We start from the raw sequence: 12,263 nt of genomic DNA, 5'->3' as shown, positions 1-12,263 counted from the left end.
GCAGTACCTACTTAGTTTTGGCTGCTTCCCTTGCTAGGGTCAGACTTTTATAATAGCAGAGGTGTGTGGAAATTGTATGCATGTTCCAACATTATTTTTGCAAGATTACAGCTAGGTATCTTTCTTAGTGATCAGATTTCAAATTACTGGTAACACCAGGTAGTTCAGGGAATAATTGTTTTGTACCAGTTAACATGGCAATTAAATGACATGAAGTGTGTGAGGTTTAGCAAACAAGTTTGATACTGAATCACATCCATGACATCTGCTACAGAGTTCAGCAGTTCTTAGTTAAAGGAAGGATGGATTACAAGTACTGCAGGCAATAACAGAAAGGAAACACATTTTTAAGAGCTGGCTCTGAGTTACAAGAAGAACCACTGCTACTTGAAGTAGCATGAGAATATTTAGTGCTGTTAAACCTCTGTTCAAAACTCAACCCAAACAAACCAGAACACCCTGGTATTCACAGAACATCCACCTGCAATGATAGTCATGACAGCACTGATGTATCAGAAATGGGTTTCAAAACAGACAGAAGACGTGAGGAAAGCTGAAAATACCAAACAATCTAGTTCATACTTCAAATGTACATATAAAAATAAGGTACATGCAATAGTAAATTAAATTTTGTACATTTCCTGTGTTAGATAGGGCAATGTTTTGCAGATTTTATTAAAATAACCAAAACAAACCAAAACAGAGCAAAACAACTCCCCAAACAAAAAGTTCCACCTCCCTACCACACTTGAGATCCCCAATGCTTAACCTTCATGCTTTATGGTAAGGCATTTGCTTGCTGACTTCTAGTGGGGGCTTTTTTATCATATCTCAGCCCTTCCTTGCTCACACACTAGGGAACCAAGACTTCTCTTTCTTCTCAGACTGACATAATACAGATTTAAAAAGTAAAATTAAGGGGTTTTTATCTTTACCCATGTAGTTTTCAGAAAAGATTGACAGAGAAATTGTAGACTAGAAACGAAGAGCTAAGACAGACAAGAGCAGGTGTAACAGACCATAAATGCAGAAAAATGGTTGAATGAAAAGAAAAATGTTGTGAAGGAAAAGGGGAAAGGGGTAAACTTGTCTGCATAGCATTGCATGTCAAGAGCTGTGAAAGTCCAATATGAAGCAAATAAAATCCTTAAAACAAGAAAAGCAATCATGTCTTTTTAGAGTAGATGTCAACCTTATGACAGAAATGTCATTGAAGGTTAGCTACCTTCTAGTTTAAGACTCCGTGGACAATATCTGATACACAGATAGGAGAAACAACTAATTTAGCTGCAGTTAAACACAGACTTCCTCACTCACATGCAATGCAACTGTGAAAGCAAAGTGGAGAAAGACTCATACTAGTAAATTTCACTGAGAGAAAACTGCATTATGAGAAATTAGCAAAGAGAACACATTAATAGCACACATTAATAACATCCTAAGCATGTAGAGACCAATTAAGTATAAAAAATTTAAATATGTAATAACATTTATACAAATGAGGTAACAGTAGATATAAGAATATCTATATTTACAATCTCTAAGCCAAATGTCTTCCTCCACCCCTCTCTTAAAGAAGAAAAGACTTCAAGACTTTCACTAAACTTCAGCATTAGAAATGTGGGGCCATGCTGTAAGAGCAGCAGGACAGAACAATGAAAGCCATCCTTGTACAATAACATCTTAACAAGTCAGAAATTAGATGATGTGGACCAGTGGTCATGTCACAGCTATTTAGAATCCCAGATGTATGAATCCTGGAGACTAAACATACATCCTAAAGGACAATTTAATTAACAAAGTAATTTCTATAAATGGTAGACTTTTGGCTTGAAAGGCTATTAAATGACAGCAGAGTGGAAAAAGTAGTTGTTTGCAGGTACTGCCAAGGCACACTACTTATGCAGCTGTGCCAACTTTCTGTTAACTCTGGACGGCTTACTGCAGACTAGCCCACATCACATTCATCAAAAAAGCCAGTTATAACAAGTATTTGTCTAAGTGGTATCATTTGTATGAGAATCTGAAGCTGTTTACTTCTCTGAAGCCTTGTTTTCAAGCCTGTATTTCTAAATAATAATTACATTACTATAGACATTACTGATTTACCCAGTTACAAGAAATCACTAATGTGGCACTAGTGATTAACAGGTCACATTAACAGGCGATTTCATTGTCATCCTGGTATTATCTGCTCAGATGATTTCTTATTTTACTTAATCCTTCCCAGCTTACAAGTCACATTAGCCTTTTATGAGGAGTTCACTATAAAACATGCATATGAAACAAAGATGACAAAACCCAAATCAACAAGGTAAATGAGATATGGGTGCCCATAGAAAAGTGAAACATATCTATCAGTATAGTGCTTCTACGGAAGAGAGACATTATTTTAGAGAACTTCAATGCCAAAGAAGTCTATTTTAGTGAAGCAGCTATAAAAGCATCATAAGCATCAACAGAATTGAGAAAATTAATACTGCTATTTCTAAGTATCAAATTCAGAGAGTAAAAGCATTACTGCAGTTCCATAACATTTTCTAAGCTGTTTTCCAATTACACAAAACAGGTTGAAATTTGATACATAACTTGAAAACACAACACATATACACTGTAAACTTTAAAAATGTATTCATGCCATAAAGAAAAATATTTTCAAAGCTAAAGAGCTCATGAATTTACAGTACATGAACAGTTAAATAGCCTGCAAACATTCAGTCCTGTCCATTGGAAGAAAAAAAAACAGTGAACTTCAGCAGTTTCACTGTTTTATCCATTAGAAAATAAAAATCTAAAGTTTGCATTGGGTTTCACTGTCTTCATTTGAAACTTTTTCATCATTTTGAAAGTTATTAAAAACAAAAATGGAAAAAATGCCAATGATTTATCTTGCACCTAAGTAATTTTTATCTCCATAAACACATACCATATATACACACAGATTTACAATCCTCATTCTATTCTAGTCAAAGGCAAAGTCAGATACATACAGAAAATTACAGACAGGCCGTAGAGCATATTTTATAATTCACTATGAAGCCTGTAACTGGTACAGCAATTAATTACACTGAACCATAACGAATGGAGTCAGTGAAATGTGAGTTTACAGCTGTGAATACTTGGCACCAAAAGACACATTCAGTATATAACATTAAAGATAAGTTAAAGAAAATTGTGGAGATTCATTTTAGTTTCTCCCATTCCTATCAGAGGGATATAAATCTCAAATTCAGAGTTCCTTAAGAGGACAAACTAGAGATGGAGTTTACACTTAGGGTATGTTTTTAGGAGAAAGGCACTCTGTTTCTTAAGGAGAAAGATACTTCTATTCACCAGCTTAGCTCTACAGGAGGACTTGGGACAGTAGCCTACTTAAACTTACCTCAGAATGCCTTTTCCTCATCTCAAGCATTGTTCTCAAGAGATCCTCAGAAGATAGCAACACAGATATTTCAATACTTTATAATGTTTGCATTTATCTTGGTTGGCCTCCAGAAATTCCCCCCAAGACAGAAAAAAAAAGGCAAATAATTCTCCCAGAATTAGGAGAAGGGAGGAAGAGTCAGACACCCATAAGACTGGCATCCAGGTCGTGTTTATCTGCACTGGCATAAGGCTTTCCTATTTCTCCTCTTTCTAATGAAATTCCTTGGCTCATCCGAGACACACACATGCCTGCTTTAGAAGATGAACACATAACACTGTATGAACACACTAGGGAGAATACTGAAAAGTACTTTGGGGTTAGAAGCAGAAAGTGCAGAAATTCAGCTACATAAAGGGTGAAACCTTGTATTTCACTTTAGACACACTGAATTTTGAGTATGGAGAAATTCAGTATGTATTACAAAGTTTGAGAGGCTAAACCTGTCTAAAGTGGAAAAAGTTGTATCTGTGTATTAATATTTCTTTCTCAAGATTATTTTACTACCATAAAGGCTTTTCTTTTTTTCTAAGCAGTGAAAGGAAGGTGCATTTAGTAGCATGCTTTTCAGAGCAGGTAGTGTTTTCACACCTGCCAATATAGACTTTGAAAACCTGACATGAGTAACTTCACTGATTCATCTGATAAAGGATGTAGTCTACTTGAATTTTTTCTTTGAAATCTAATATGAAAAATCTGTCTACTTTAAATCACCCAGGTGACAATCAATCTGTGTGGTACTACAGACCCTGCACCTAACAGAAGCAGACAGGTCAAGGGAACGATGGAATGAAAAAAAATCCCACCCAAAACTACAACAGTTCACTGTCTGAAGCCCTACTGACCCTCAAGTTTTGTCTTTTAAAGAGCTTTAAAGAGAGATAGTCTAGTGGATGGTAAGTATCTTTCTCCTCAAAAAGCAAAAAAGGACCTAGCAAGTCACTAGATATACAAATGACTACACTGCATACATAGTGATGTTCAGCCCTCGCAAAAAGAACCTTGAAAAAGCAGCTTGTTTTCCTAAGGCAAAGACTGTCAAAGCCATCACTGCCCACATTTGCACTCTCAAAAGGAGGCCTGGCATTTTGAAGGAAAAATATCACAGTAATAAGCGTTATTACTATGACAGATTGTGTACAACAAGTGAATAGCATTGTAAAAACAAAATGCACCAAGAAATGTGAATGCACACACAGATGGCTCAGATCTCCAGATGACCTCCCAAGTTAAGAACAGTCTAAATGTTCACATTACACTAGGCTAATAACACTGCTCTACTGGTGGCAAAGGCAGCTCTGGTGAACCTCCTGACTCATTTAAACTCTGATGCAGCAAGAGCATCTCAACTCCCCATCCTTCTTGGTTGTTTTGCTAGAAGGTTTACCTATGCAATGAAAGAGTTAAGAAGCCCACTCTCTCAGGCAATCTAACAAAAGTCATAATGACTTGGTCTGCATTTTGAACTCGTATCAATGCCTGTAATTCTCAATAGCAGTGGGTTAGTGCTTTTAAGCTAGTAAGTTATTCCAAGTAATTAAAATTTCATAGAATCATATAATGTGCTGAACTGAAAGGGAACCAAAAGGATCATCATCCCACTCCTGGCCCTACACAGGACAGCCTTGAGAGTCACACCATGTGCCCAAGAGCATTGTCCAAACACTTCTGGACTCTGTCCGGCTTGGTGTCGTGACCACGTCCTAAGGGAGCCTTTTCCAGGAACAAACATACTCTGGGTAAAAAATCTTTTCCTAATATCCAACTTAAACCTCTCCTAGCACAGCACCTTCGTACCATTCCCTCGGGTTCTGACACTGGTCATCAGAGATCAATGCTGCTCCTCTTCCCCTCACTAGGAAGTTGTAGACTGCAATGAGGTCTCTGCCTCTCCTCAGTCTCCTCCAGGCTCAACAAACTGAGTGACCTCAGCCACTCTTTGTATGGCTTCCCCTCTACATCCTTCACAGACTTCATTGTTCTCCTACTTTGAGGCTTGAGACAATCTATATAGCAATGGGGAAAAGAAATCATTCTTCATCCAAATCTCCAATTTTTCCAAGTTTATTTAGGCTACAGTAATAAAGCGACAAGAAAAGTCAGTTTTAACTTTTCTCTTGTCCACTTTTCCTACAAATTCATAGGCATTTATAAGTATATCTGTAATCAGCACTGAGGGCAATTAAGAATCAGTTTCAGAACAGAACACAGTTCTTCTTTATTTAAAAAAAAACTAACTAAACTATCATTGATGATACTTCAGAACTAATTCCGCATCTGAGAAAACAGCTGCAAGTACAAAAGAATCCAAATATGCTTACCCAAAATCAAGCCCCTTAAACATTAACAATGCTTTGACAGAAATCACCAGGACATGCACTATCAGTAGCAAGTGCTCTTGGTAGATCTCTCTAACTGTAACACAATGACTTTTAAGTCTATCTATAAGTTCTCAAAGAGGGAACAAAGAAATTGTGGAGCTTCTTTGCTAGTTTACAAAATCATCATCTGCCATCTTCTGAACAGAAGGAAGATTCCACAATTACCCATATTTTATTATTTCAGTAGATTTGTTTCAGAAACGCACATACACACACACAAAAAAAAAGATTAAAAATTAGACAATAGGGGCTTTTAATTACATCATATTACTTTGTTTTTAATTAAGCAAAGAACATGCAGTTAAAGAACACGCATGTCAAAGAACAAGCAGTGCTACTGCCACTGAGCATATGTAATATTAACAGATTCTGTTAATGCAGATTCCAACTTTAGCCTTCCTCCCACATGCACACACGCACATTACCATGGTGATCTGCAAAATTTGCTGCCTGGGACTTCAGAACAGTACAGCATTTGACCTCAGCATCTTTGAATAGATACTAGCACAAATTAAGTTACATTTTAAAAGACATTAAGTCACAAATAGTTTGATAAAATTGTCTGTACAGAAGAACACTGATAAAAATATCTGAATATGATCTCAACCAGTAGAAACAAAGCAACAAAGCTTTCAGATCACACTTTCTGAAAAAAAAGTCCTTGAAAGAAAAAGAACAAAGCTTAAGAATTTTTAAAAAGAGGTAGCATATATACAGTATAAAAAGCATAATCTGGAATCACCCATTACCTCTGTGAATATTTGAGTACCTATCTGATCTGTGGAAGCATCAGTTTCAGAAAAACCTATTTTCTTTAATGGAATTCTTAATTTACATACTACTTCACTAAAATGCACACTTATTTGGACTATCAGAGGTCTGTACCTGCTGTGAGCTTCTCCCAAGTGGGATCACTCTTGATGCAGTCTCCTTTTATCTATTACAATTTTCAACTGAACTAATAATAATAAAATAATCTTAAGAAATAAGGATCATCTAACTGTGAATACATATATATCCTGACAACACAGAAAACAAAAGGACTGGGAGCAAAGGTGACAATTGTGCCCCAACCAAATAATAAAAACGAAATTCACCACAACTTCCAGTATCTGTATTTTTCTGTATATAAACTGATAATGCTCACACTTTGGTCTATAAGCACCTCTGGATACAATTATCTGCAATTCTACTGAAGAAATACAAGAAGTAAGACTCCACCGTAACTGCTAACTGCTGGTTGGTGGCCAGTATCACTCTCACAAATGCATTCTTGCAGAGATGCAGCTAACTTGCTCTGCAGACTTTAAATTGTAATGAATTTAGGATCTCAGTGAAAGCTTCACCACTAATTTAATCATAGCCAGGGTTTGACCTGCAATGCTTAGAACTGAAAGGAGTCACCACTCCTGCTGACTTCCTGGGAAAGGCCTGTGCTAAGTGAAAGTGCCACTTAGCAATCATTCATGGAAAGTAAAGGCAGGGAAAGTGCAGGGATTTAGAGTTCTTCTACAGAAAAAGCTTATAGGAAGCTTGGATACAGTAGACCCTAGAGGATGATCCACATGTGAAACTGTCTGTACTGACATACTGCCCCTTCAAATTCACCTCAATGCAGTCTCAAGTTGAACCAAGATTTTTGAAGAGTACCCAAGGCTTTGCCATTTAAAAGACAGCTTAGAAGAAACAAGGTACAATTAATAAGAAATAGCAGAGCTGAACACACCTAGATTTATCCTTTAAAAAAAGTCCCTATTTCAACACTGAAATAAAGACTTGATTACAAGCAAGGGTAGCAAACCCCGGCTGTAACCAGTGACATGCTCCTACTGTGGGCACATTACCTAAACATTTGTGCAAGATGAGTTTTTGATAGGACAAAACCATCCAAACAACCAAAAAGAAATAAAGTAATGAAATGCATCAAAGCTTAGTTTTTCTATTACCTCTGCAAAGATAATTTCTCACATATGCTTGAGGACAAAAACCAAAAAAATCAGATGAGCAAGGAGTGCATGAAGTACCAAAAATGACACTTTGGTGTTATTTGGTGAAGACTACTCCCTGCTCCCTTTTTCCTCCCCTTAAAAATTAGATGTTACTTAAAATACACATTTTAAGTCTTTCTTACAGTCCACTGTACACTGACTTTTTGAACATGTCTTCACCAAATAAAATGGGTAAAGTCCTATTTCTGATATACTTAATTTTGGCTGAAGGAAATAGCTTCTACTGTATCTCAAAATCTGTTTATACAGTTCAAGTGAACAGGACTACTTAACTTAAAACTACATTCTCACATCAATTTTAGGGTTTTTTAACTATATCAAGGCAAAACAAACCTTATAAAACTCAGCTTACTAGAAAAGAACTTCAGTGCAAATATACCAAGGCAAGATACCATTCACTTGAAGGGTTAAGAGAAGAAATAGGTAGTTGAGCTCAAGTGAAAAATTGTTCTCAGGAAGCTTTAAAGGAGTAGGTGGAATTCCTCTAGCAACTGGTGTTTGATGCTAATAGCTGCATCGCATGGGGCCAATTAAAAGAGGTGTTATCAGACAGTACAAGATTTACTGAATATGAGCTGTAAGATAAAAGCAACCAATAAACATAACAAGACACTTTCTGCATATAATATTTCAGTACTAAGAAGCATGACTGTTTTGACAAGGAAGCCAGCTGCAAATTAGAAAAGTCCTATTTTTGCAAGAGATTTAAACAGGTGGTCTCCAAATTCAGTGAGTGAGTACAAAAAGGATGATAAAAGGCCCCATTCCAAAAATGAAGCATGAGAAAAGTATATCAAGCCCATAAAAAGATAAGCCAGAACTTTAAGACAGAAAAGGTACTAAATTTAAGACAGAACTCACAAACCTCAGTCTGAAGGCACACATTTATTTTTTTCTATGAAGACAATTGGGATTTTAACTGGGGAGGCTTTGGTGACAACACACTTTCTATTCTTTGAAAAGAAGGATTTTGTAAGGAAACATTTTTGAACTCTTTGTAATAACTGATAAAGTTCAAGGCATATACAGTTAGAAAAAAACAGGTTGAGTTGTACAGCATTTTGTAAAAAAGTACAAGATACCAAAATACCCAGCGAACCATGACGCAGTCTGTAATCAGTTACTTGGCTCATGAAGGGTTTTGCCCTTGTACTGTTCAAATATTGATTAAAAAAAAAAATAGCGCTCTCTTTTAGCCTAAATTGATAGAGATACTTAAAATATTTTATCCCTGCTTGCCTGAAGTGCAACTCAAAGCATTCTAACTGTTTAGCTGTGAAAAGTTACTAGATCAGAGAGGTCATCTCTATGTTCACTATTCCACCAGCATTACTGTTTAGATCAGAGTTTCTCCTTTTCTATAAAGATGAACTGTAATTTCTCCTCCAGCACTTCTTCCCCAACAGAGAGGTTCTGGTTTATGCAATGCAAACACAGGCCAGCACACTTCTGTTACACTTCATGTAGGGTGGGGAAAGGATTCAAACTCTGTCCGTGAAGAATTGAGATAACTGTTTTCTAGTAACTATGGTAATCAGATCAAGGGCTCAGGTAACTGCAATTCAATACACCTTTGACATGACTAGATGTCAGCCTAGAATATGATCCCTACTTTCAACATCAGCAAAATAAGTAAACCATTGAACGCAACTCACAGAGACCCATTTCAGTTTTTTGTTGAATATAGTTTAGCCATAACACAGAAGTAAGTTGCATAGCAGCTCCTAGCTCTTCAAGCAGTGCAATTATCAGCAGTTTGTATTCTCCCATGCACCACTCATGCACTAATGCACACGCAGACAGAAGGTACAACAGAATCACAGAATATGCTGAGTTGGAAGGGACCCCCAAAACAATCAATTCCTACTCCCAGCCCTGCACAAGACATCCCCGAGTCACACCAACAGCTCTCCCTCTGATGTCTGACAACAAATATTGCAAATCTGACTGGACAGAAAACTAAATAAATTAGAAGAGGAAATTCATATATTTCAGTTATGTTTCAGGAAGAAGCCTGCAAAACCTGCTGACAATTTCATTTACACCTTATATCTTCCTCTTTACACCTCCTTCCTAAGCCATTCTGTTAATGTGACACTGACAAAGAATATATAAGACTGCTTTGAAGTAGGTCTGCACTCCCTTAACTTTGCCTTCTATATGGACAAGGCAGCTCCTCTTCCCCTTGTTGTTGAGGTGAAGCAGTCAACAGAAACTACTGTTCCTCTTATGCCTACCCTTGGTCTAGCAGCTTCATCTCACACATCCACTTCTGAGCACACACAAAACATTCAATTTGAGAAAGACCACGGGAGTCCTCAGGCAGAATTACCCATCTATGTATGACTCGGGGATGTCTTGGCGACCCTCTCATAGGACACTCACCAGCCCAATTTTCCTACATTCACTTTGCTACTAATAGGCAGCTTTCTCACTGCTAAACTTCCTGCTCAATCTGCCCTTTATGTGAAGCCTCCACTTAAACATGTTCACCGCAGCTGTTTGATTGCTCTTTTACTCACGTTCAATTGCTTCAGGTTGCCTCTTCCTTGAATTTGTCATCATTTCTTATCACTGCTAGTCATACAATAAAATGAGCCACTCATCATGCAAGACAGACTTGCTTCATCAAAATAACATGAAACCTTTAAGTGACTGTGAATACTCAAAAGCCTCTCTTCAGATCAACTGATTTTCTTTAAAGAAAAATTAATCCAATCCACCCATCTCAAGATCAGCATCCGTCAGAGCAGCATTCCTCCTCCCCCTCTCTCCTTCATTTTCCTCCTAGGCTTGGTTACAGAAAGGAACACCATGTGCCTGCTTTTCTAGCGCATGTACATCTAGTCTATCCAAAAAATAAAATCATTTATTTGTGTAGTGTTATACACTTTGCTTCAGTACTTTTTAACATAAAAGTAACACAGCAGCTATAATATAAAAATAACTCCTTCATGTCAACCCTGCTAAGTATACTTTGAGAATTGATAAAATTGGATTGGGAGACAGGCATTCATGTTTCAGCAGTTAATTGTCTACAGTCCTTCAGAAAGCACTTTTAAAGTATAAAAACAGTGACGAACACTTCCACAACACCCTAAGTTCCTCTAAAACTCTTTTTAATTGCTACACAATACAAGGCCAGTATTAAAACTAGGAGACACAAGATGGCTAATATTAAAGTCATGGTAGCAACAAACACATTTTAATGAATATGGTACTAGAAGCAAGGGCCACACTAGCCTTCATCTACTTTCTCTATCTACACGCACACAGAGGCGTAGAACGAGAAACACACACCCAGGATAAGGCGGTGACCAAAGATAAGTGTTTACATACATTTACGTAAGGCAACAGTCTATAATGCTTGCTAGAATCATAGCTAGGAAATACACATATTGCACTAATGAATTATATGATAAACTGCTATTCACAACCTGGATCCAGGCTGTCAAGTGCAATCAAGAGCTCCAACTGAGTTGCTGAAAACTGATTTGAATAGACAAAGTGTATCAGTCAAAAGTGAAAATTAGTCTCATTTGAATTCTATCCAAGCACTCACTGACACTGACCAGAACCCAGTGGGTTTCTGTCCAGAGCTAAAAGGAAACATGACAGAGCATGCAAAACAGACTGGCACAAGATTTTCCTTAGCAGTATGGTATGCTAAGTTTACATTTAATTTGTAAATCTAAGTTCACTGAAAATAAAGTAACAATAACCAAAAAAAAAAAAAATTAAACAGGAGCAGTATCTCAAGGGAGTACTTCAACACCAGGATTCTTTTTTTCCATTATTGAGTCATTTAATTCCACATTATGCTTCATGCCTAAAAGGTAGGACTATAAATCACATTAAGCAGAGCAAATATCTCAGTGCTATTCCTAATAGTTTGAAAAAATAATCCTGAACTTCAGGAAACTGCCACCTCAAAGATGTATCACAGCATGAAATATATTCTCCTCGTCAGTGGTGTAAAGGAAAAAGTGCACTACTTTTCTAATAGTGCACTTTAATTCTAGTGAGGAGAAACTCAAGAGGCAAAAAAAGAAGCCCCTTCATCCCCAACTCAGGGTCAAAAGGTCTGGCACAAGTATCTTCAGGGTTTGTGTAAGCTTGCTCAAGTTAATGGGTGTTACATGGACTCCTCTGCAGTGGACAATCAATTACAGCAACAACTGTTGATTAGCACTATTTCACCACCAACAACCATTACTCCTAGAAAAGCAACTTATTGTTGGGGAAGGAGATGAAATGAGACATTTAATCCTTCTTGTTTGCTGTAACAACTCTATGGTACATGGTCTGATTTTTTGAAATCATTTTAGGGTTAATATTTTATCACTGCAATGAAACCTCTGATATACAGGTTAAAAAAGATACAGTAAAATACACAGAAAGTTGGAACACATACTCAATTTATCATCCCCTTTTCCTGTTTCTAAATCA

At 37.0% G+C, this 12,263-nt stretch overlaps 1 protein-coding gene across 5 annotated transcripts in view; it reads right to left on the bottom strand.

Annotated features, from left to right (window-relative positions):
* Window positions 1-12,263, bottom strand: part of CDC42SE2 (CDC42 small effector 2) — an 85,254-nt gene that overhangs the window by 70,435 nt on the left and 2,556 nt on the right. The window contains exon 1 of one of the 5 annotated variants that reach the window (XM_054003570.1): window positions 10,337-10,409. The exons of the other annotated variants lie outside the window; for them this stretch is intronic. Coding sequence (XP_053859545.1) covers window positions 10,337-10,379 — 43 coding nt within the window. The 5' untranslated portion in view covers window positions 10,380-10,409. Of the gene's footprint in view, window positions 1-10,336; window positions 10,410-12,263 lie in introns of those variants that run through there. 5 annotated transcript variants of the gene reach the window in all.

The sequence above is a fragment of the Vidua macroura genome, chromosome Z (assembly GCF_024509145.1).
Source record: "Vidua macroura isolate BioBank_ID:100142 chromosome Z, ASM2450914v1, whole genome shotgun sequence".
NCBI classification, from domain to species: domain Eukaryota; kingdom Metazoa; phylum Chordata; class Aves; order Passeriformes; family Viduidae; genus Vidua; species Vidua macroura.
The sequence above is the reverse complement of the archived record's forward strand: the minus strand, read 5'-3'. Positions and strand labels throughout refer to the sequence as shown.